At 37.5% G+C, this 27,668-nt stretch overlaps 1 protein-coding gene across 1 annotated transcript; it reads right to left on the bottom strand.

Annotated features, from left to right (window-relative positions):
• Window positions 1-235: 235 nt before the first annotated feature.
• On the bottom strand, window positions 236-27,668 carry LOC123665852 (lysosomal alpha-mannosidase-like). The gene is made up of 15 exons (XM_045600086.1): window positions 27,579-27,668; window positions 25,906-26,008; window positions 24,505-24,586; window positions 22,320-22,505; window positions 21,402-21,607; window positions 19,573-19,709; window positions 13,331-13,464; window positions 11,793-11,885; window positions 8,338-8,467; window positions 7,502-7,580; window positions 6,320-6,440; window positions 5,708-5,813; window positions 5,238-5,328; window positions 2,132-2,679; window positions 236-1,510 (listed from the first exon to the last, which is right to left on the bottom strand). The coding sequence occupies exons 1-15, from the start codon at window positions 27,666-27,668 to the stop codon at window positions 284-286; spliced, it is 3,333 nt and encodes a 1,110-aa protein (XP_045456042.1). The 3' UTR covers window positions 236-283.

Raw genomic sequence — 27,668 nt, 5'->3', positions numbered from 1 at the left:
CAAAATTAGTAATATCTTGCATGAAATACAGCGTCACTAAGTCCACACATCTTTATCAACTATGTAATTCTGGACCAAATAATACGCTTTATATATTAATTTATTTTAAATAAAAACTAAATCAATCCATTAGCGTTATCTTAGACGCAATACTACTACAACTGAACTCTCTTGAATTGTACAATAAACAATCAGATAATCTTGGAAACTTAGTGGTCTTAAATAAAACAACAAATTTGACTAAAATAAATTTATTATATCGTTATATACATTGTGATAAACATTAAACCATATCATATTCAGCAACAAATGTTCGAATTTGCTTAGCCCTTATCCCAATATTCAGTCCTTGATCTCCAACTTCATCAATATAATTATTAGCACGCGGTACATAATTAAAGTTATTGTACTCCAGATTGAAACTTTTAGCAAAATCACTCTCTGTAGTCCACCGCATAGTTTTCTCATCTCTCTTCAACCATTGATTAGCTGCCAATGTCGTTTCCTTAATTGATTTAATTTTGATATTATTGAATAAATCACTCAAATCTAATCTAACAGTTGACGTGTCAGATTTATCTAAATAATTTTCAATTCTTATCAGTAACGAATTCGTATCCCAAGGTTCCAGAGTTAATAAATGTAAACCGTTTGGTAATTCTTTCATACCTTTAAAGCAATTATTTAATTTTGACCAAGTTTCGTAATCGACATTTTCAGCATCAGATACAAATACTATAGGCTTCAAATGTGTTTGCAGGAGCAGCTTCTTCTCTTCTACTTCTTGCTGATTTCTAGGGTCTAAATTTAGTAATTTATGAGTCCCTCGCATCACCAGACCCACACCACCAGCTGTTTCATTCAAAGCCTCCCCTACACCGAAGGCGTCGTCATGTAACAACCTCCTATGTAACATCAGTTCTAAATCACCTTCCTCCAAAGACGTCCCCCCTTCAGATCTATCGGTCAAAATTGATATTCTCGTATTGTTATCTTCGATAGATATTTTATTTGTAACCGGGTAATAATTACCCGCTACCGGTTCTTCCAGAGTCAAGTTCCACTGCGGTCTCTCGTTCAATTTCCTCTTAAGCATCTGCCTTCCATTCGAATCTGTATAAAACTCCCCGTTATTAACCACATTAGTTTCATACCTGACTACGTACTCCTTCCCGACTTTGTCTTCAACGGGGATGGGTCCCACAACGAAATCGTGGACAAAATAATTCAAACCATTATAAACCCTTAACACGCTTGCTGCATTTTCCTTTGCTTCTGCCCTGAATTCTTGGAGAACAGGTCCCTTGATAGTTCCTGTGATCCTGTACGTCATGGGGTAGGGTTGTGTGGTCTGCGGTCTGAAGATATAAGCCCCGGATGACCTGAAGGTCGTGTCAGTGTTGTTTCCATAGCAACCGGTCCAGTAGTACATCTGTACCTTCAGGTTCGTGGTTCGGTCTGGCAGTATCATGTGTGTTACTCCGGTATTGTCCACCCTTATCTTCATGTACTGTAAATGAGATGGATTTAATTAATTTAGTTTATGTTTAAGCCCAATTCTAGACCTATCTCGTTTGTGCTTCTGTTTGACTTATGTTTTGGTATGTATTTGATTGAGTTTGATTTGAAGTCTCTCATTTGTATTCACTCTGTATATAGATACAATTATAACATAATTTTATTAATATGTGTCTATTGTTTATTGAAAAAGTAAAATAAATAAAAATAGAGAATGCATAGGCAAAGATTATCCTGCTCAAATATGGACTAGTACCTCGACCTTACAGAAGATCACAGCTAAATAATACTGCTTTCAAGCAGTGTTGTGTTTCTGTGGTGAGTAAGGTGACCAGAGCTCGAGGGGGAAGTGAGGATAGGGTCGACAACGTGCTTGCCAAGCTTCTGGTGTTGCAGGCGTCTATAAGGTACGGTAATCGCTTACCATCAGGTGAGCCGTATGCTTGTTTGCCGACCTAGTGATACAAAAAAAAAACAAAAACACATTTAGCCTCTAACATTCCACGGCTGGGCCCAGGCCTCTTTCTCCGTGCGGGAGAAGGATCGGAACTTTACCTACAAAGATGTTGTTGTTGAAAACAAAGACAATTATAATTATTACAAATTGACTGACCTCATTTTCTAAATAGTCCTCGTAAGACCGCTCCACAACCATCGACTCGTCCGCCAACATTCTCATCTCCTCTTCATTCAAACTCGGATAACTAATCTTCTCTGCTTTCCTCTCCCTCCTGTTCTCCGTTCTGACTTCTTTCATAATCTTCTCCAAATCACCAACGTAGATATTATCTGTTCTATCCTTCAATATATCAATATTAATATCTTTATTCATGTCAACTTTGGAATCAGTCTTGGGTATGGGTAAAGGGATCTGTTCAGACTTGAACGTCTTATCAAAATCATCCAAATTATGTATTTCGACGAAATTATCGTGTAAGTTCTTCCAGTAATCATTTATATTACCGTAGTAATCATTCGTCTTCATGACGTCTCGTTTCGTGATCTTGGTGATCTTAGTAATCTTTTTGACGTAGAACTGTTTGACGCCCAGAGGGTGCAGTTTCGCTATGAACACCAATTCGTGTGTCGCGTTCGATTTCCTGGTTGGTATGTTCCTGACCGGCGCCGGTATATCTATCAATTGCGATGTTATTTTATCCCCTGTAATGATGAAATAATTCAAATTTAAAATTTTTTTGAAGATAAATTTCTTTACGCACGCTTTGCTTGGGGAGTAAGCTGGTGAATGTGAGCGCGTTACGAAACGTGTGATCGGGCGAGGCGAACGGGAGTTGAGAGGGAGATAAGTTAGTGAAGATAGAAACAGAGAATTACGTTTCCTATACAACTTTAGGAGTTAAAGGAGTTTGGCAGAATGCTAATATTTTTTTTTTAATTATGTACATATAAAAAATACATTAAATAAAAAAAAATTACATCAACTACCATATATTTGATACACACACGCATATCATACACTTTTGTTTATTACCAGTAGGTGACTGCTAGTAATTATAATCTTAAATAGTATCGCCGTTAGATAAAATATTTTTAATATGACAATTAAACTTAGGTTAGTGAAGGATGAATGATTATTATAATTATAATCATTTATTTATTAGGGATGGTACAGAAACAATAATCTATACATATAATAAAATGGTAGGAAAGTCAAAACTGTACATTGAATATTTTTTTAAAAGAATACTTGGGGTGTGATCTACAATCGATACCGAAGCCAAAAATATAGTTTTTAGAATTTTTATCTGTTTGTCTGTATGTCCGGGATAAACTCAAAAAGTACCGCATGAATTTACTTCAAATTTGGCACGAATATTATTAAGAAGTCGGGTCAACATATGGACATATGGTCAGCAGTGAACCTTTATTTCCTCAACGCATTCTGTAACAACGTATAATCTAACGACGCATATTTGAATGTTGTTGTTATTATGTTAATAACCATGCTATAAGCTAGCTTCACACTATAAATAAAGACATTCTGTAGTATATTTAGTATCAGCATTGCATCCGTGCGAAGCCGGGGCGGGTCGCTAGTGAAAAATAATTATAAAGGCCAAGTACGATCATACATCCGCTTTAACTTAAATAAACAAAACGTTAAAACCAATAATTGTGTTTGCTCACAAACGAAAAAAAACCGACTTCAATTATATCGACGAGTAATACGACGTAGATCGACGAAAAAATAGTCAAGTAACTACGCGTTATCAAAGATTACTCAAAAAGTAGTTATCAGATCTCAATAAAATTTATATATGACTACATGACAAACATCAGCTTTCGATTAAATTAAAAATTATCAAAATCGGTACACCCAGTAAAAAGTTATTGCGGATTTTCAAGAGTTTCCCTCGATTTCTCTAGGATCCCATCATAAGATCCTGGTTTCCTTATCATGGTACTAAGCTTGGGATATCTCCTTTCCAACAAAAAAATAATTATCAAAATCGGTACATCCAGTAGAAAGTTATGCGGTATAATACAACGTAGGTCGACGAAAAAAGCGTCAAGTAAAAACGCATTATTATATAGCTCGAAAAGTAGTTGTTAGATCTCAAATAAATTTAAATGGGACCAATTGAGATACACCACCTTTCGATTAAAAAAACATTTGTCGAAATCGGTCCACACACTCAAAAGTTCTGATGTAACATACATAAAAAAAAGAAAATTACAGTCGAATTGAGAACCTCCTCCTTTTTTGGAAGTCGGTTAAAAAATACAAAAAGTGTGTCAGCTCCGACGCACGACGGGAGTTTACTCCTTCAGATCGACTGTCTAAATAGGCACAAAAGGCTTACTAGTCTAAGAAAAAGATTAATACCATATCAAACGGTAAATAGACGATAGATGGCGTTAAGAGAAACGTAACGAGGTCAATCGTTCAGTAGATTTGACTCCTCGTATTTTTTTCATATCGGGGGCCTTGTATGAAAAAAGATTCTTAAGAAGTGAACACCAAAAAAAAAAAACTTATTTTTATATTAAACTAATGTATCATCATTACAGCCTATACAGTCCACAGCTGGACATAGGCCTCCAAGGCCAACAAGTTTACGCCAAAAATAACGTGAACTCATATGTGTTGCCCATAGTCACCACGCTGGGCAGGCGGGTTGGTGACCGCAGGGCTGGCTTTGTCGCACCGAAGACGCTGCTGCCCGTCTTCGGCCTGTGTATTTCAAAGCCAGCAGTTGGATGGTTATCCCGCCACCGGACGGCTTTTTAAGTTCCAAGGTGGTAGTGGAACTGTGTTATCCCTTAGTCGCCTCTTACGACACCCACGGGAAGAGAGGGAGTGGCTATATTCTTTAGTACCGTAGCCACACAGTACTAACTAATGTACGAGTATACACTCGGAAAATTTAAATTATTAACAATTAACGGATTGATAATGATATGAATTATCAATTTTTCATTGAAACATTAAGGAAAAAAATGATTTTTTTTCTTTTTTATAATTTGATCCTATCGAAGTCAGGCAAAACCGTGCCTCGGAGAGCACTTTAAGGCGTCGTTCTCTGTTGTTACACCTGATAGCGATCGTTACTCATAGCAGGGAATATATCCGCCAACCCGCATTGGAGCAGCGTGGTGGATTAAGCTCTGATCCTTCTGCTACATGAGGAAAGAGGCCTATGCCCAGTAGTGGGATATTACAGGTTGAAGCGAACAAGTTACAAGGTAATAATTACCATTGGGTGCGTACACTTCATACTGCCCCTCCAAAACTGGAACGTGGATCGGTTCCATCACATTCCAACCAACCGGATTGTATATTGTTAACTGGAAACAAAATAAATAAATAGGTACAGGCGAGAATAACTGAAGTAGGGCCCAGCGGGAATTATCCTGCTCAAATCTGGAGCAGCCCGAGTGGGATAGTACCTCGACCTTACAGAAGATCACAGCAAAATAATACTGTTTTCAAGCAGTATTGTGTTCCTGTTGGTGAGTAAGGTGACCAGAGCTCCTGGGGGGATTGGGTCGGCAAAGCGCTTGCGATGCTAGTAGTGTTGCAGACGTCTATAAGCTACGGTAATCGCTTATCATCAACTGAGCCGTAGCCACTTGCCACTTTTAAGGTATGAAGAAACAAAAACACACATGGAATTCAAACCCACTATTACTGTTAGTAGTGGTGGTCACCACATATGAAACGTACCACAAACTTCTCGCTGGCCTCGCTGGTGGGGCAGCTCGACTCGTTGAAGCGACATCTGTCGTAGCTGAACAGGGCCGGCTTCAAAGGCGAGTTCTGAGCGATTTTACTGGAATTATAAAATACTTATATTTAAAAATAAAATAACGCTTTCGGTGAGAGTAAGCGAATTAAAAAAAAAACAGTTTATTATTTACTAGCTGTACCTTGCGCGCTCGTAACAACTCAGAAACCTTTGGGGGCTCACGCACAACAAGGGTCTCTAAATATTTAAATTTAGTATTTTGAATTGTCATTGCAGATGACATAAAAAATAATAAAAGTATAAAAATATGGTGCTTGATGAAAACGGAAAATAATAATAAAATATAATTAATACAGTAAGAGTTATAAATAATAAACATAAATTGTCGTTTCTCTTATTTTCAGGTGAGAGTGTCGATAGATTTAAGTGATTTTTCTTACAATGTAAATTAAAATTTAACGAAATAAAAACTCTCATTTTCAGAGCAACGCAATTTATTTATTTATAAAGAAATACCTTATATAATTATTATTGTTAATTATTTTATAATTGTAAAATTGTCGTGACGTTTAAAATTTGATATTACTCACTTGAAGGCCTGCCGGGCGATGATGAGAGAGTCCTCTATCGCAGCGTCGAGCAGCCGCTCGTAGTCGTGAGCGACGTGTTCCTTCTCCGTGCCTGTGATGGCGTCGTGATGCTGCATCACTCCTGGAATCAGTTCACTTCATCACCACTTGAAAAACCACCTACCCCACCTGTTCCTTAGCGAAATGTTTTATGATTACATGTCGGCAAACAAGCGTACGGCTCACCTGATGGTAAGCGGTTACCGTAGCTTATAGACACCTGCAACACCAGGAGCTTCGCAAGCGCGTTGCCGACCCAATCGCCAATCCCCCCAGGAGCTCTGGTCACCTTACTCACCAACAGCAACACAATACTGCTTGAAAACAGTATTATTTAGCTGTGATCTTCTGTAAGGTCGAGGTACTACCTCAGTCGGGCTGCTCCGTATTTTGAGCAGGAAATTCCTGCTGTGCCCTACCTCAGTTAGTGTCAGTTATTTTGATTAAAACTTATCAAATTTAATTATAGAAACAATGAATTGTAAGACAGGTTCACAATTTGCAATTTAATTATATTCAATGTGACCATCAGTGTTGAGTTTGTAATAACTTAAATTGTAATACTTAAGTTTAATGTAATTAATGTCTATTGTAAACTTATTTGTGGTTCCAATAAATAAATAAAAAAAAAAAAGAAAAAAAGATCAAATGTTAAATTAGAAAGAGCTATAGGTTCAAAATGTTTATTAAATTTAAATGTTATTTATATTATGAATGTTAATGAGCGAATCCAATTGAAGACACGGTAAAGCAATGAAACAATATGCATAGCGTTGGCCTAATTTATTTAGCGCGCCGCCATGCGTGTGCGATGTTATTTTGCTGAGCAACCCCTAAATGCTCGGTAATTGACTAAACATGGGCTATATTTATCGGGGTAGGCTATATATAGGCTATATATAGGCTATATAATATCAAGGTACGAAAAAGTATAACACAGAGGATAATAGGAATATCTATGTGAACGAAGTCACGGACAACACTTAGTTTATTATAACAGAAATAGATTTTTTTTTTTTATTTAAGAGATACAGCTTTGTGACAGACAAATAGAAAAAAAAGTTTATGACAGGGGTGTATCGCCCCTTTTACCCCAGGGTAAAGACGGCCCTGGTGTAAATCGTTGAGTATACAATTTCTTACCCATAGCGCTCTTCAACTCATTTAATACAAAGCGATTGTGCTCCTCGAGACCACCGAGTACTTGTAAATGCTTCACCATCTGAAATTATTTATTAGATTAATATAACACTCACGGAGTTTACTTGTAGCTTTATCACGCACAAAAGTTACTGATAGACTATCAGAGATATGTCAGGTGGAGGTGATAGAGAATTTTAGCGTTTAATTCACTTATATGCGTATTAAGACAATGTAAATTAAAAAAAGGGGTAAGAATTTTTTTAAGTAAAACTTTTTTACGCATGCTTGAATTTGGGAGGAAGCTGGCGAATGCGTGAATAAAGAATATCTAATATATAAAATTCTCGTGTCGCGGTGTTTGTAGTTAAACTCCTCCGAAACGGTTTGACCGATTCTCATGAAATTTCGTGTGCATATCGGGTAGGTCTGAGAATCGAACAACAGCTATTTTTCATACCCCTCAGTTATAAGGAGGGGGGGTTTAGGGGGTTAATAAAATATTATGAAATTTTGTGTGCATATCGGGTAGGTCTGAGAATCGGCCAACATCTATTTTTTCATATCCCTAAGTTAAGGGGGGGGCGGGGTATCAAGGGGGTTAATAACATATATGGTAAAACAAAGTTTGCGGGGTCAACTAGTAATATATAAGTTAGTGAAGATAGAAAGAGAGAGAGAGTAAGAGTAACGTTTATTACTGTAGGAGTTAAAGAAGTATTACTTCAGTCGTGTGAAATGTAATTTTTGGATGTACAGTAAATTATATTTGTATTGTATTATTAAACGAAACTGACCTGATATTTAATGAATTTTACCTGTCGTTAAACGCAACTTACCTGTAAATAATCGTTGCCCTGCCGCTCGAAGTACTTAGTGGTGGGACGAGAGGTAAAGTACCCAGTCCAGTACGCGGTGGGGTCGCTCGCGTACGGGAAGAAATCGTCTTGTTTTATCGGTAAAGTCGGTCTGAAATGTATTTATTTAACTTTTAACTTCAAATTCGTAGTTCCTTAATTTAAGTATTGATTTTAATGATTCTTTTTTTAATCGAAAGCTGGAGCTTGTTGTGTGGTCCCATTTAAATTTGAACGAGACTTGATGAGTATTTTTTGGGTAATCTCTAACAATGTGTATTTGACTTCTTATTACTTTTCGATGTAAATTGACATTGTCGTCGTTTTTTTCCGTTTGGAGCAAACACAATTAGCCCAGCAGTAGTACGTTTACAGTCAGTTTTAGTGAAGTCTTCATTGTATTCATGTAGAAACAAATCACAATCATTCTGGTGTAGTGGTCCAAGTAGTCGCCGAAACCACGCACGGATAGGGGGTTCGATTCCCGCTCGGGATGGATAACTGTACAAATATGTCACCGTGCCACAGAGAGCACGTTAAGCTATCGGTCCCAGTTGTTATCGTAAATATCTGATAGCGATCAGCATTCATACATACATATAATCACGCCTCTTTCCCGTAGGGGTAGGCAGAGACCACTTCTTTCCACTTGCTACGATCCTTACATACTTGTTTCGCTTCATCCACTTTCATTATTCCCTTCATACATGCTCGTCGGTTTAGGGTACTCTTGACCTGGCCTTTTTTCAAGACGTCCCCGATTTGGTCTTGAAATGTCCGCCTAGGTCTACCCCTTCCAACACTTCCACTCACACTCGCCTTATACACTTTTTTCGTCAGTCGTTCTTCATTCATTCTCTCGACATGACCAAACCATCTCAGCATACCTTTCTCAATTTTTGTCACTACATCTTCTTTCAGACCACACCGTTTCTTTATCTCACTATTTCTCATCCTGTCACTCAGTTTAACTCCTATCATACTTCTTAACGCTCTCATCTCAACTGCATTTATTCTGCTTTCATGTCTCTTCTGCCATACCCAACTTTCACTTCCGTACATGAGTGTCGGAAGCAACACCCCCTCATGCACAGCCAAACGAGCCTTTTTAGACACCTTCCGACTGCTCATAAAGGAGTTCAAAGCTCCGTTCACCATGTTTCCTGCATTCACTCTTCTTTCAATATCACTCTCACACTTTCCATCTCTTGTAAACTTCGAACTCAGATACACAAACTCATTCACCTGTTCAATTTGTTCATCTCCAATCACGATATTACAGTCTGTCACTACCTCATCTCTTTCAAACACCATCACTTTCGTCTTCTTTACATTCATCTTCATTCCCTTTCTAACAAAAGCTCCACTCATAGCAGTTACCATCTCCTGCAACTCCTCGGCCGAGGACGCAAGTAGTACTTGGTCATCAGCATAGAGAAGACATTTGACGAGTAACTCACCCATTCTCAACCCACTTTCATTCTCTTTTAACTCTGTCAAGCAATTGTCCATGAACAAGTTAAACAGCCACGGTGACGCTACACATCCCTGCCTAACACCTTTTTCGATATTAAACCATTCAGTGTATGCCCCGTTTATCCTCACACAAGCACTAGAATCCCTATAAAGAGATTGTAGTGCTCGCATGAGTGCGCCGCTCACACCGTACACGGACAATGCTGACCACAATTCATTCCTCACCACTCTATCATAGGCCTTTTCCAGATCCACGAACGCGCAATAGACCTTTTTGTTTTTTGCTAAAAACTTTTCGGCTATGCACCGCAAGGAAAAGACCTGATCCATACATCCCATTCCCTTTCTAAATCCCGCTTGTGCATCCCATACTTTTTCATCTGTTTCATTCACAACCCTTTCAATCAACACTTTCGCATACAATTTACCGACGACGCTGAGAAGGCTTATACCGCGGTAATTTATGCAGTCCTGCCGTGACCCTTTTCCCTTATACAGCGGCACGATTACGGCTTTGCACCAGTCTTCCGGTACTTGCCCATTTCGCCAGCACAAATTGAAAAGGCAGTACAGCTGGCTAGCCACTATACCCTGTCCAGCCCTCAGCATCTCGACGGTGATCCTGTCATACCCTGCAGCCTTACCTAATCTCATACTTTTCAGCGCTTTCACTATTTCATCCATGCTTATCTCACTTTCATCGACATTTATACTACTCTGAATGGAAGGTGCCGGATGTTGTACCTGCACTTCCTCTCTTTCAAACACACTTTCAAAATACTCTTTCCATCTCTTTAACACACATTCTTCTCCATTTATAACGCTCCCATCTTGACTCCTGATTGTGCTCAGCTCCGAGGGAGAAATTTTTCTCTGGCTGTTTTGATGGATTTCCAGAAAAACTTAATGTTTGACTGGAAATCTTCAGTGAGCCTCCTATCAAAATCATCCTTTCGTTCTTCTTTCTTTCTAGACACAACTTCTTTCGCTACTGATTTCAATCTTTTATACTTCGTTCTTGCTTCCTTTACCTCGTCATCCGTTGCCTTTTGAACCTTTTGGTTAGCTTTTGTTGCTAACCAATCCAACCACGCTTTCTTCTTTTCTTGCACAGCCTTTTGTGCATCTTTATCCATCCACACATTATAGTTCTTTCTTCCTTTCCTTCTTTTAGCTACCCCGCACACCTCAATAGCACTATTCACGACCCCTTTCTTAAAAGTCTCCCACAAATTCTCAATCACACCTATCTCTTCTATGCCTTTAAAACTTTCTTTCAGTTTCTCTACATACTCATCTTTCTTTTCCTTTCCTTGTAGATTTTCCACTTTTATTCTGGCTAAAACACTCGTAGGCTCGGCCCCTCGGTGGCGCCATCGTTTAAAGAGGCCACGTATTCGGGCTATGACCAGGAAGTGGTCTGTGTCGAGACCAACACCGCGGTATGCCCGAGTGTCAAGCACTTTCTTTCTCAGTCTTTCATCCACAATTACAAAATCAATCATACTTCTAGACTCACCCTCATCTCTTGTATACAAATGGATCTTTTTGTGTTCAAACATTGTGTTGACCACGCAAAGATTCCATTCCAAACATACTTCAAGCAGACTTCTCGCATTGTCATTCACTCTTTCGTCCCCAAACGTACCCAGAACTCTTTCATACCCATCACGCTTTACTCCAACCCACCCATTAAAGTCCCCTAACATTACGATCCGTTCATTTTCTCCGCATTTATTCAAGACCTCTCTCATGCTATCCCAAAATTCCTCTCTCTCTTGTTGGTCTTTTAATGACCCACCTCCACGCAGATCCGTCGGTGCATTCATAGTAGGGAACATATAACCCGCTGTGGAGTAATGTGGTGGATTAAGCTCCAATCCTTCTCCTACATGGAGAAAGAGGCCTATGCCCAGAACTGGGATATTACAGGCTGAATCATGATTTAAAAAATTACTTACTGCGAATCATTAACCGCTTTCAAGTAACAATCTGGTGTCGAATAGAATAACTTAATGCGAATACCATCTTTAGCCGTTTTCAAATTTGTATATCTGTAATGAAGTACAAAAATTTATTAAAATCCACTCAACTGATTCTAATAAAACTCGGTACGTATATATCTGGAGATCCACAATAAAACGTAGGCTATATTACATGCAGGCATTCCCATGGGATTAATAACTATACGGGTGCAACTACGAGGTCAGTGTCAATTATTATTAATCGACTTCTGATTAAGCAAAGTTCTAAATTGATCTGATGCGCTTTCTACTTTAGGTGAATCTTTATTACACTGTAGTGACAAACAAGGCCTGATGGTAAGCGGTTACCGTAGCTTATGTACGTCTGTAACATCAGGACCTACCGTACTATGCATTTTTTAAAAAACAACTCTGTCAGCAAACAAGCGTACGACTCACCTTATGGTAAGCGATTACCGTAGCTTATAGACATCTGCAAAACTAGAAGTATTGCAGGCGCGTTGCCGACCCAATCCCCTCTAGCAGCTCTGGTCACCTTACTTACCAACAGGCACACAATACTGCTTGAAAAACAATTTATTTAGCCGTGGTCTTCTGTAAGGTCGAGGTACTACCCCAGTCGGGTTGCTCCATACTTTGAGCAGGTAATTCTTGCTGTGCCCCACCTCAGTTATTTATTTTCTTATTGCATAGCTTCCCCAGGAGCTCTTCCACCTTACTTACAGGAACACAAAACTAATTGAAAGCAGTATTATTTAGCTGTGACCTTCTTGAGAAATAGACTTTATAATTATTTTTGAAGACTTCTTTTTACACAATCTTGACTTGGGGAGTAAGCTGGTGAATGCGTGACAAGAGCGTTACGAAAAGTATGACTGGACAAATAGAAGTTGAGAGGACGATTTAAGTTAGTGAAGATAGAAAGAGATAGAGTTATGTTTCGTAAGTTTTGTTTCAGTCGTGTGATCTAAAGCACATTCCGTTTTTTTTTAAAGTATATTATGCCATGTTGATAAACATAGAACAAAAAACTACATGCATTTTCCTTTTCAACCTAAGCGTGTGCATGCTAAATTAGAGGTTATAACTAAATATTACATTTTCGAATGTGCCATACATTTTAATTGGCCAAGTCAAGCATGCGTAAAATTTTTTAATTTCAAACATTTCTTTGAAGTAGGCCAAAACCGCTTCTGGGTCGTCATTTTACGATCACATTATTAATACTAATCTTTACAAAATCCGCCAACCCAAACGGAGCAGCGTGGTGGATTAAGCTCTGATTCTTCTTCTACATGGGAAAAGAGGACTATATCCAGCAATGGGATATTACAGGTTGAAGCGTATGAAGACATCGAACCCGAATGTAGATTCTTTTGCAAAGAATTCTCAATAATCTCAACATATACATAACCAACATCAACCGTCGATACATCATTATTTAATAATTACAGTTGACGCGAAACTGTATGATTAGTATATTTCAAATATAGAACTTTTTCAGTAACACTTACTCGATCAGTTTGTCTAAGTTTTTGTACCACATGGTCGCGTCCTGGTAGGTAAAGTCTCCCCCCATCGTCACTATAACATTATTGGTTCTGTATGACTTCCTCTGCTCGTTAATATATTTTAGGAAATCGTCGACCTATTATGAAAACATACGATTTGTAAATAAAATATTTACTTTGGGGTAATATTCCATTTAGGGTAGTTTCAGATTTTTATATAAGGAAGTATTAACAACGCCATCTATCGTAAATTAATAATAATTAACTTATTTTATTTGTTCAGTCGCGTATGTGATGAAAGAAATTGTGATATTGTGGGATATTGTTTTTAACCGACTTCGAATTAAGGAGGTGGTTCTCAATTCGACTTTATATTTTTAATGTTTGTTACTTTAGATTTTTACTGGGTGGACCGATTTCGATGGTTTTTTTTTTTAATCGAAAGGTGTTGCGTGTCATGTGAATCCATTTAAATTATTTGAGATCTAACAAGTGCTTTTCGATTACATCTAATAATGTGTATTTACTTGACTATTGTTTCGTCGACCTACGTTGTATTATACCGCATAACTTTTCACTGGGTGTACCGATTTTGATGAATCTTATTTTATTTAAAAGCTGAAGCGTGTCTTGTGGTCCCATTTATTTATTGGTTTTTCCATTTATTTATTTTATAATTTGATCGAGATCTAATGATTACTCTTTGAGTTATCTTTGATAACGCGTATTTACTTGACAACTTTTTGATGTATCTACATTATATTACTTGTCGATGTAATTGAAGTTAGTTTTTTTTTCGTTTGCTAGCAAACACAATTATTTTCATTACGATTTTGATACATCAGTTGCTGATATTGTTAACATTCCATATTTTGTTCCTTAAAGAACTTATCAGAAATCATTAATAAAGCTCCTTTGTGCCCGTTTCTATAGTAAATAGTTACAGAGATTGCGTAAATCAGAAAATTCCGAGGGAAGAAAACGAGTGCGCTTTGGATCACACGACTGAAATAAAACTTACAAAACGTAACTCTCTCCCTTTCTATCTTCAGTAACTTATATCTCCCTTTCAACTTTTATTTGCCTCGCCTGATCACTCTTTTCGTAACGCTCTCGTCACGCACTCACCAGCTTACTCCCCGAGTCAAGCGTGCGTATAGAAGTTTTACTTCAAATACCCCCGTTCGACATAAGTCGGTTATATTTTTTTGTCGAAGTTGGTTTACTAATACAAGCTTATTTGAAAGAAGGTTCCCAAGATTCCATCCTGCTTATTGGTAGTTATAGTAAACTGTGCCAAGTCTCGAGGTAGGTCGCAGCACGAAATATGTTATGGAAACTAGACTACGCACCGGGGGCTATCGACTGGGAAAGTACATAGCGTTTTGTTCCTGTAAGATAGATCTCATGGGAAGGATTGTGGGGGTAGGGTTGTCAACGCATTTGTAACGATCCGTTAACTCATGTGTTTTGCCCATAGTCACCACGCTGGGCAGGCGGGTTGGTGACCGCAGGACTGGCTTTGTCGCACTTAAGACGCTGATGACCGTCTTCGGCCTGTGTATTTCAAAGCCAGCAGTTGGATATTTATCCCGCCATCGGTCGGCTTTTTAAGTTTCAAGGTGGTAGTGGAACTGTATTATCCCTTAGTCGCCTCTTACGACACTCACGGGAAGAGAGGGGGTGGCTATATTCTTTAATGCCATAACCACACAGCATACACATGAGTTCACGTCATTTTTGGCGTGAGCTTGTGGAGGCCTATGTCCAGTAGTGGACTGCGAAAGGCTGATGTGATGATGATGTGATTGTAATGATCCTGGTGTTGATGTGTCTACCGTACGTCTATTTACTAACCTAGTAGTATAAAAATTGGACTTGACTGATTTTAAACGCCACTCGTAATAAATGTACACTCACTCTATTAACTTGTCAAGATTCCTGAACCACATGTCCGCTTGTTGGTACTGGAAATCATCCCCCATCGTCACTAGGATGTTATTTGAACGATATGCCATCGACATCTCCAGAACTTTATTAATGAATAATGACACCTACAAAGAAATATACTTTTCATTGAATACATGACATCAATTTACGTAAATGTGACATTAAAATGATATAAGTGTTTTGTGTCACATTGATATCGCATTTACGTAAATTTACGTCATGTGTTCACTGGGTTCTAACTGTTTGACAATCACTAGCCCGTTGGCGCATTTTACAGTGTCCCTTCTTTCTGCGTTTTGATTCCCACTCCGAGTCTGGATGTAATATATGTATTATTTGTATATAGTATTGTGTTGTGTGTGTGTGTGTGTGTGTTTTCTATAGTCATCTTAAACTATTTGTTGTCCTCTTGTGTGTGATCCAATAAATGTTTTTCTTTCTTTCTTTGTGTGTATTTTTGGCGCGGGTACAGTAAAAGTATTAAATATTAATTTTTAGGATATCGTATTTTTTTTTTGTATTATAATCATCATTTCAGCCTATCGCATACCACTGCTGGACATAGACCTCCACAAGTTCGCGCCAAAAATGGAGTGAACTCATGTGTTTGGCCCATAGTCACCATGCTGGGCAGACGGGTTGGTGACCGCAGGTCTCATTTATAATAATATATATTTAATTTCATAATAATAGGGCAGTATTTATAATATTTTTTTTTTTAAATTTTTCTTTGCTTCTATTTGCTTTGTTGTTTATGTATGTAATTCTCGTATTATGTAAAATCGCTATGTACTGTTTTATTCAAAATTAAACCATGTTTTTACAATAATTTATTTTCAACAAGTTGTGTTTGCTTTTTATTTGTTTTGCGTAAATTTGAATTTTTTTTTGAAGTAGAACTTCTTTACGCAGGTTTGACTTCGGGAGTAAGCTGCTGAATGCGTGACGAGAGCGTTGAGAAGTTGGGTGGGATATATAAGTTAGAAGAAGTTAAAGAAGTTTTACTTCAGTCGTGTGGTCTAAAGCACACTTTTCTTAAACAGGATGGTAATCCTATTCTTAAACTATCTGGAGTTCGGAAAAACAGCACAAACACAAACCGCTTAGATCACGACATACATCTCTATGGGCTTAACACTTGTAAAATATAGCTAAATATCTGATAATACATCAGTCAGTTACTGTGACGATTGCACCATAACGTCATTAAAGGTCACCAAAGCTCATCGATACATATCAAAGTCAAATGCCTCTATCTTACACTTTCTCATGTAATTAAACTGTAAGAAGTTTGTAATAGATAAACGGCCTATGGCCGACTGATTCCAGGGTCACTACCAGCGCGTTCCCGACCCTAAACCCCGCCCCCAATCCTATTTCAGAGCAATATTATTTAGCTGTGATCTTCTGTAAGGTCGACGTACTTCCCCAGTCGGTTTACGTCAAACTATATACAAAATATTTACCGCTGTGTCATCTCAGTTAAAAAGTTTAAATCCTAATCACCTAAATTTGTCATAATTTGAGTTCATACTACATACACTAGATTCTTTATAAACCCAAATTCAATATGACGCTCTAACTCAGCTAACTTTTTGCAAAAGACATGCATAACATGCAAGCAACATGCAACATGCACGTCACTCACTGTATAAGTTTGTCGAGATTGACAAACCACATCGCCGCGTCTTGGTACTGAAAATCCTCGCCCATCGTCACCAAAATATTGTTCGTCTTGTAACTTTGGGACATGTTCTGGCATATCTCGATAAACTTTGCCACCTTGAAATAATTATACTTACGTGACTGACTTTTATCTTTTGTATTAGGTAAACGAAAAAACAGTCAAGTAATTACGCGTTATCAAAGATTACTCAAAAAGTAATCATCAGATGTCAATCGTCAATGTCCGTGTATTTGACATGCACTATTCTATTCATCATTATAGAAGTCTTTGACAACAGAACCTTAATAAAATTCAAACTTATAATTTATATAAGGTAATGGAAAATGAAAATTGTGGCGCATATGGTATATGTTTATATTGGCCATACAGATGTTGGATGTGATCTGAGCGTTTGAGTTGTGTATATCCTTATATGTATTGTAGGTTATATAACTTTCTCGAACTAGAAATAATTATTTTTTGGATTCGAAAGCTAGTGCTTGTAATGTTTCATTTAATTTGAACCACGGTCTTATATACAGGTCAGGAAAGTAAGCCTAATTTCAATGGCGAGAGATTAGTATATTATATACATATATATACTAATCTAAAACGTGCTTGTCATATGATCTCATTTAGTTTGAACGAAATCTGACCTAGTCGTTTTTGAGTTATTCTTATGTAAATTGAAGTCGGTTTTTTTTTGTTGAGAGTTAACACAATTATTCAAATGTCAAATTCCGTCACCGAGGTTTACAGAGGTCCAGTTGCATAATTATATTGTTTCTATTGTGTTGGTCAGCGATACGCAATTAAATATATGTAATTGATAATAATAATAATAAATATGTTGTTGATAAAAAGAAGATATTTAATGACATGTAATTAAAGATCAATTAAGTAGTGGTCCGAGACGCCATCTTACGTGACGCGTTAAATAATTACTAGGGATGTGACCGACTAGTGCTGTGACACGCTTATTGCATTGTTGAATCTTAAATAAGACGTTAGCCTAATCTATATATTTCGTGTCACGATGTATGTTCCATATAAACTCCGAAACTACTGAACCAATTTTTATCAAATTTGGCAAGCATCTGTAATTTGTTCCAACTTGGGAGATAGGGTAGTTTTCATTTCAGTTGGACCTGGTAGGTGCCGCTGCTATCGGTATGTAAGCTATGAAATTTAGTAGCTGTTTTCCGGATAGGACAACGTCTGCCGGGTCCGCTAGTGTTAAATTAATTTTTTAACTGAGAAGGTTCTCTAGTCAACGCATATATATTAAATATATTAAGTACGTGTATGTTGTGTGTATCTGATAGTACGAATTCTAACAGAAATATGATATTTTATTGTATAGATAATAATGTGAAACGAATATTTCAGGATAGATGGCGTTGTTCACTATAAAAGACAAAATAAAATAAACTTAAATCTAAACTGGCCGTTAGTCTAAGATTGGATGCTGTTTATTGTGTATTTACTTAACAACACAAATTCATTCACTAACTCACTCATTAGATCGTTCAAATAATTTGAGATCAATCCATACTAATATTACAAAGTAATTATTAGTTTGTTTTGTATCTGTAAAAACTGAACTGGACTAGTCCGGTTTTAGCAAATAATATAGGCCACAATATGAACTACTTTAAGAATTAAGAATAAATTGACAATATCATACAAATTTTAAAAAAATATAGGCCATACAACATTATGTTATGACTCATAAGTAAGATAAGGTTGCACATAACACTGGGTATAATACCTAAGTTTGTAATGTACCCAATGTTAAGATATAAATTTTTATTTTATTGTTTTATTTTGTTTTTTCTACCTTAACTTTCTTTTAAGATTGTCGAGTATTTTTTTTAAATTTATTTGTATTATTATTTTTGTAAATGACATTATTTTGACTTTCGTTAAGTATATCTTCCTTACGTCGAAATAAATGTCTTCATTTCATTTTATTTCAAGTAACATTAACAATTCGACTGTCACTACGTACAGTATCGAAACTGAAAATTCTCTATTTTTTTTTATTGCATGAAAAAACTACTTTTTATGTATATTTTCAAAGCAAAAAGAGAAAATGCTATAAAATACACATAAAATCACATTTTTCATGAGCTTATACTCAATATCAATACTTAACAAATCATTCAGCGTAAAAAATGTAAAGTGCCTTTTTTCAATTTCGATACTATACGTAGGGACAGTCGAATTCTGTCGTAGCTCAACGCCGATAAAGATGTCAAGTACATCTAGTAAAAAATTCTTCATTATTTAAAAATACACATCACATAAATATAACAGTCTTAGAAGAAACTCTAAGGCAAGAGTACGTACTTGTAATTTTGCCCAACAATAAAGCAATTCGTTGCCACTATTACAATCATGTCACAATCATAGTTTAATGATCGATCAATTGTCTTTGACATTTTGGTATTCTACTATTTCAACTGCGTTATTCTATTGTAACCAATATGTTATACTCAATCAACTAGAAAACCAACGACTTACAACTCAAAAATTATAAAATAAACACTGATTACACCATGTGACTAAAATAGTTGTATACCAAATTGCAGAATACCGAATAGCAGATTACAAAATTAGAACTTACCCGTTCGTCGACGTTATACATGGGGGAGTTGGGGTCGTCGATAATGGGTTCGTCGTTGCAAAGAACGTCGAAACAGAACCCAGGTGGGGGCGAGTACGTGTTATAGAGGACGCCAGTGAATATGTCTGAAGTGTAACCTGAAACGGCACAAACAGGATTTATTTTTAACTGAGGTGGGGCACAGTAGGAAATTTCCTGCTCAAAATGTGGAGCAGCCCAACTGGGGTAGTACCTCGACCTTACAGAAGATCACAGCAAAATAATACTGTTTTCAAACAGTATTGTGTTCCTGTTGGTGAGTAAGGTGACCAGAGCTCCTGGATTGGGGTAGGGTCGGCAACGCGCTTGCGATGCTTCTGGTGTTGCAAACCTCTATAAGTTACGGTATCAAGCTGTGTTGTGTTTCTGTGGCGAGTAAGGTGACTAGAGCTTCTAGAGGAGATTGGGGATTGGGTCGGCAACGCGCTTGCGATGCTTCCGGTGTTGCAGACGTCTATAAGCTACGGTAATCGCTTACCATGAGGTGAGCCATACGCTTGTTGTTGACCTAGTTATATATATTATTTTCTCTCGGACATCAATTGGTAATATTAGGTTTAGGAGTTTATTATAATCTATAATTCTATAGTAACACAGGAAGATATAGGCTATTTTTCCCCTCAAATTAACACATGTGATATCACAGGGCACGGCTAGTATATAATAAAGGTTAACATATAGATGTCTATCAAGGAACTAGAGATTCGGGAAGAGAGAGATAATTTACTATAGCATTTTTGAAATCGTTATTTGATTTTTCTACCAACATTGATATTTTTTGTAGTGAATTTTTTTTTATCGTTGGAATGAATATTCACATTTCATTTCAAATTATATTAATGTAGTCTGATGAAACTGAAACTTAATTTAAAGAGTTTAGCATCTCATTAAACATTGATAAATAAACATTGGCAACATAAAACGCATTTTTGGGTTTAGTTACGAACGTAAAGATAATCAACATTTTAAAATAACCAACTTGATAAGTTGTGGTCGCATAATCATCATAAAAGAACGAACGTGCTTTAGACACACGACCGAAGTAAAACTTCTGCACAATGGGCCTGCACTGTGTCTTAGATATACGAAACGTAACTGGCTATGAGAGAAAGAGAGAAAGAAAATGTGTGCTCGCACCTCTCTCTTACTCCGTTCGCCTCACTCGATAACACTTTTCGTAACGCTCTCGTCACGCATTCACCAGCTTACTCCTCAAGCCAAGCGTGCGTGAAGAAGTTTTGCCTCAAAATATATTTGTTACGCAGTACAAGGTCACTCTAGGGTATGACAGTGTTACCATTTTACAGGACTCCACTACCATATTTTACATATCATGGGTCTTAAGGTCGTTTCTTAAGAATTAGACTTCAGTAATATACAAATATTTCTTCTGACAATAATTTTATTAGGTATTTGAGACGTCTGAAGTCCAGACAATGTCTATCTGTTACACTTTCGAATCATCATTTTACAAATTCAAATTTTAAAAGTGAAGCTACCACCGATTCGGAACGTAGATTCCGCAGAGAAGAATCGGCAAGAAACTCCGCAGTTACTCTTTTGATAATAATATATAAACTGTGTTTTAACGCGAAATTTGGGTTATAATAATTCAATTATTAATCTAAAATTTCTGAGTGGTAAAACAGACTGATCACACAATGACAAACTACATGTAGCGGCTTGAGACACAAATGAACCATGTAATTCTCATAATGGTCATTAGACGTGAGAAGTAACACATAATACAAATTATAACAATCAAAGAATTATTAAAAAATCAGTCTTACCTAAGTCATCATCCCCCCTCCAGAGCATCTCCATATTCTTCATCCTAAGCCTAGCCTTTTTATCCTGGTAGTCTATCCTGCCTAGGAATAGTCCGTCGTATCCCATCGCTGCTAGTAAGGAGGCGAATTCCCGAGAGTGACCGAACGGGTCTATCTGCCATCCCACGCGTGGGATCCCACAGGGGCCGAATGTTTCGTTCAGTTTTCTGTAACGAAAGTAGATATAATAATTCAAATATGATAAAAAATGTGCTGTATACACATTGGCTGGCATATATACGCTGTGTGGTTACGGCATTAAGAATATAGCCACCCCCTCTCTTCCCGTGGGTGTCGTAAGAGGCGACTAAGGGATAACACAGTTCCACTACCACCTTGGAACTTAAGAAGCCGACCGATGGCGGGATAACCATCCAACAGCTGGCTTTGAAATACACAGACCGGTGATGGGCAGCAGCGTCTTCGGTGCGACAAAGCCAGCCCTGTGGTCACCAACCCGCCTGCCCAGCGTGGTGACTATGGGCAACACATGAGTTCACTCCATTTTTGGCGCGAACTTGTGGAGGCCTATGTCCAGCAGTAGACTGTAATAGGCTGAAATTATAATGTTGACACATTTATACAGTAGATACTGACTGAGCAATCGAGGCACAAGTAAGGCACAGCAGAAAATTTCCTGCTTTAAATCTGGAGCCCAACTGGGGAAGTACCCCGACCTTACAGAAGATCACAGCTAAAAAACAGTGATTTGAAGCAGTGTTATGTTCCTGTTGGTGAGTCAGGTGACTAGAGTTCCTGGGGGAAATTGGGTGTAGGGTCGGCAACGCGCCAGCGATGCTTCTGGTGTTCCAGACGTCTATAAGCTAGGTGAGGCGAACGCTTGCTTGACGATCTAGTTGTGAGTACAATACTACTCACTTCAATCCCCAAGTGAACTGATCCACAGTGCTCTGGTAGTGGGAAGCCGCTTCATCGTTCATACTCCACGCCCCCCCAACGAACTGCAGCCTACCTTGGCGGACCAGGGTGTGAACTTTGTGACGCACATCATCCCCCTGGCGCGTCCACCACATCCAGAAGAACGCTGTCTCCACGTAAATGAATCTGAATGACGAAAATGAGAATTAAATCTATACTTGTATTCTAAAGCTGAAAAAAAAAGGAAATGCTGGTTCCATTTGAAAATTTATTCTTGTGTTGGATAGCCCATCTACCGAGGAATAGGGTAAGCGAGTTATAGGGTATTTTTTCCTCAAAGAAAGGTGTGTAAATGGGACACAGCTAGTTTATACAAATAAATAAATTGGATGTATACATGGTACATATACCAAAATAACATTTTCTACAATTTTTGTCTATCTGTCTGTCTGTTTGTTCCAGCTAATCTCTTAAATGGCTGGACCGATTTTGACAGAACTTTGATTGGCAGATAGCTGATGTAATAAGGAGTATCTTAGGCTACTTATATTTTAGAAATTTATTTATTTAATCTCTGCGAACTGAACAATAACTTTTTTGTTAAATTTCACGCGGACGAAGTCGCGGGTACAGCTAGTAATAAATAAAGAGCCACAGTGAAAAGGGGGTTAAAGTCATTTTAAACAAACTTTTAAGGGTTAATTTTATAATATAAGAACGAAACGACCCCTAGACCAAAGAGATGGTTCACTGCAAAATTCGCTGGTGGTCAAGAGGAAAACTATACTTGATTAGCAGCAAGATATTGCTGGAAAATTGGAAAAGCCAGAGTGTGTCCAGCTGTAACAATCTCTTGTTTGTCACCCATGTATTATAAAAGGTGTTGGCTAAGTCCTAGTTAAATTTATCAGGAAGCGCTCTTTATATCATAATCAACAGAAAGAACGGTAAACAAACGGAAAATTTATTGATAACATACTTCAAGTCACTAGAGGTCATCAGTCCGTTTCTTTATCCATATCGTTATAAACGAACTATAAAAATAATTGTGTTTGCTCGCAAACGAAAAAAAAACCGACTTCAATTACATCGACAAGTAATACAACGTAGATCGACGAAAAAATAGTCAAGCAACTACGCGTTATCAAAGATTACTCAAAAAGTAGTTATCAGATCTCGAAAAAATTTATATGTGACCACATGATAAACATCAGCTTTCGATTAAATTAAAAGTTATCAAAATAGGTACACCCAGTAAAAAGTTATTACGGATTTTCGAGAGTTTCCCTCGATTTCTCTGGGATCCCATCATCAGATCCTGGTTTCCTTATCACGGTACCAAACTAGGGATATCCCCTTTCCAACAAAAAAAGAATTATCAAAATCGGTACATCCAGTAGAAAGTTATGCGGTATAATACAACGTAGGTCGACGAAAAAAGCGTCAAGTAAAAACGCATTATTAGATATAGCTCGAAAAGTAGTTGTTAGATCTCAAATAAATTTAAATGGGACCAATTGGCACACACCACCTTTCGATTAAAACAAAATTTGTCGAAATCGGTCTACCCGTTCAAAAGTTCTGATGTAACATACATAAAAAAAAAAAAAAAAAAAAAATACAGTCGAATTGAGAACCTCCTCCTTTTTTGGAAGTCGGTTAAAAATGTAAACAGACTATTGAACTCAGATTGTTTTTGGGTATGTGTGTATGTATAGCTCATGTTGGCAAATGCAGTGTGGGACGTCCTTCGGGACGTTAGACCTACGATCTGTTTAAGATTGTTGGTGGAGACTGGGTGAGGTTGGGGAAAACCGGGATGTATGGCTCGAACTTTAGGAGGCCTATGTCTAGCTGTGGACTGCGATAGGTTAAACTGACTGTGTGTGTTTGTGTGTGTGTGTGTATGTGTGTGTGTGTGTGTGTATGTATATCTGTGTGTGTGTGTGTGTGTGTGTGTGTGTGTGTATGTATGTGTGTGTGCGTGTGTGTGTGTGTATGTATGTGTGTGTGCGTGTGTGTGTGTGTGTGTGTGTGCGTGTGCGTGTGCGTGTGCGTGTGCGTGTGCGTGTGCGTGTGCGTGTGCGTGTGTGTGTGTGTGTGTGTGTGTGTGTGTAAAATTATAAGCAATGTACTACCCCGTCCTTATAATTTATATTATAAGTATAACCTCATTATTACTAACCTTCTCTTTGGATCCTGCCATAGTTCTTTGATCACAGAGTCCAGAATATATTGGACCCCAGCCTTCTGTATGTAATTTCTACCTGAAATAATCAAAATTATTTTTATGCCACCGAAGTTACAGTGTAGTGGCATGCAAAATCATCCGATAAATCACTTAGAAGAGTGTCGAATTGATCTGTAACTATCCTAATAAATTCTATTTATAATAGTTGTGTTTGGTCGCAAACGAAAAATAAAGGACTTCGAATATATCGAGGAGGATACAACGTAGGCAAACGAAAAAACGGTCAAGTAAATACGCGTTATCAAAGATTACTCAAAAAGTAGTGATCAGATGTCAATCGTCGATGTCCGTGTATTTGACACACACTATTCTATCTAATACTATTAAACGAGCAATTCTTGTATATACATCTCGGAAACGCCTACATTAATTTTCATGAAATGAGGTATGTAGGGGATTTTGGAGGAGATAAATCGATCTAGCTAGGATTCATTTTTAGAAAATGTCGTTTTATCCCAGTTTTTAGGCAATGAAAAAATGGCTACAATATCGTTAGAATACGAAGGTGAATTTCGCACTTGTCAATAAAGTTGTGATAGCTTTGTTTGATTAGCTTTTTTTCTAATTGCACTCGTTATTTTTTATTTAAATAGCCAGTCATATTTTTTTATTATTATGTCGGTAAAATAGAAAAATATTATTCATATTTTATCATTATTATTTTAATATCTACGATTTTATTTTTGTGTTACCCACACATTAGGAATTCTAAATATTTTGAATATCATATCAAAAATTGACCGTTCCAGCGGGACCCGCGTCTCCGACTGACCGTGTCGGCGCTCTAGCAAATTAAGCTATGGAGTTAATAATAAATTGTATTATACGTATAACTTTTTACTGGGTGTACCGATTTTAATGATTCTTGTTTTAATCGAAAGCATACTTGCTTTGTGGTCCCATTAAAATTTAATTGAGATTTGACAAGTGCTTTTCGAGTTATTTCTAAAATGCGTATTTACTTGACTATTTTTTCGTCTACCCACGTTGTATTACTTGTCGATGTAATTGAAGTCGGTTTTCTTTCGTTTCCAAGCAAACACACGAGTAAAATATTTATAAGCTGTTTGTGTCTTTGGATTGTCGTTTAGTTCAGAGATAATTTAATGGTAGGCATATGTCTAAATGTCGTAGGTACACAGGCCGAAGACGGGCAGCAGCGTCTTCGGTGCGACAAAGCCAGCCCTGCGGTCACCAACCCGCCTGCCCAGCGTGGTGACTATGGGCAAAACACATGAGTTCACGCCATTTTTGGCGCGAACTTGTGGAGGCCTGTGTCTAGCAGTGGACTGTATTAAGCTGAAGTGAGTGAAGTGATATGTCTAAAATTCTTACTCCCATAGTAGTACTGATCCACTGTCTTAAGCCAGCCCACATCGTCGTGGGTGTGCGGTACGATGTGGACGTTCAGCACATCTTTACTCAGTTTTGGACAGCTCTGGAACAAATATAGCCTCGTGAACAAATATAGCTTTATGAATAAATACAGCCTCGTGAACAAATATTGCCTCGTAAATCAATATAGCCCATAGAAAATTTTGCCTAATGAACAAATATAGCCTTGTAATAAATATATTTTTTTTTTTTTATTTACACTTTCGCACACCAATACATGGTTTTAACAGTATTACAAATGATATATAAAAATATAATTTGCATCAGTTGCAAAGCGACCTTATCGCTAATACAACAATCTCTTCCAGGCAACCTTTGGGCAGAAGACTAAATAAGGAGTGGGGATGGGGCGCTAAAATGCATCCTAAATATACCCTAATAAACAAATATAGCCTTGTAATTAAATATAGCGTCGTAAATAAAATTAGCCTAATGAACAAATATAGCCTAATGAGCCAATCCAGCCTTATTGAGTATTTATACTTGTGGTGTTAACTTGGCTAGCCCGTTAACGCTATCAAAATTTAAGTTAAAAAATTATTTAAATCTGTCACCAATGAACAGGATATGACCTGCTAAAGTCATAATATGCGTACATTTTACAAAATATTTCTGGGTACTGACTTCTAAACATATTTTTAGATTATAAGAAAGCTAACAAGTATCAAGATCTCACGTCGTCTATATAAATTTAGTTCCAAAGTTCAAGAAAGTTATCGCTGCGTTGATAACATTACCAACAGTGTAAATAATAAACATATGAACAATATATATATATAATGTTTTGTATTATTATAGATAGTGAAGTTAAGTGATTTATATGTACAACTTTTTAAACCGTATCGGTGGTAGCTTCACATGTCAAAAATCAAAAATCACTGTTCAAATAGGCTTCAAAAGCACTTTTTCCCCACTGCCACCCATCCCACAACTGGGCATAGGCCTCTTTCCACATGTAGGAGAAGGATCAGAGCTTAATCCACCACGCTGCTCCCCACCGTGCCCCGGAGAGCACGTTAAGCCGTCGGTCCCGGTTGTTATCATAAATAAATGATAGCGATCGTTACTCATAGTAGGAAACATATCCGTTAACCCGCAGTGGAGCAGCGGGGTGGATTAAGTTCCTATCCTTCTCCTACTTGGAGAAAGAGGCTTATGTCCAACAGTGGGATGTTACAACCTGAATGCGAATGCGAATGCGTAAATTAAAACCTGTGTAGCAACTACCGATTCGGAATGTAGATTCTGCAGAGAAGAATCGGCAAGGGGACGTCCATTTATTGCGTGAGCTCAGAATGGGGAAGAGGGGTCCAATGAAATCTCACCCAAACTCATTTAACCTGGGGGGGGGGGGTCATAGGAATAATTTGGTTTCCCGAATGATAAAAATAAGTTTAGTTTAAAATATTTTTAGCATCAATCTTACGTACGGTCCAGGCAAATATCACTAAATCTCACCTTAGGGTGAGAGGGTCTAAACTGATCGAAAAATAGCTCACGTAATTAATGGATGCGCCTCAAGAAACTCTTATAAAAAAAGTGTAAATGACAATCTATGGGACACTAAAACTTATTAAACATCACTTTTAAATTAATTTTGAACGTTGCCTTACCTCATATCCGCATTGTGATTGGGTGACGTCATCCAGGGGTATCGATACTGCTAGACCGACTACGCAGAGAAGTAGTAGTGTGTTTGACAT

This window comes from Melitaea cinxia, chromosome 25, assembly GCF_905220565.1.
Source record: "Melitaea cinxia chromosome 25, ilMelCinx1.1, whole genome shotgun sequence".
In the NCBI taxonomy this organism is placed as follows: Eukaryota; Metazoa; Arthropoda; class Insecta; order Lepidoptera; family Nymphalidae; genus Melitaea; species Melitaea cinxia.
This window is presented reverse-complemented; position numbering and strand designations above follow the sequence as displayed.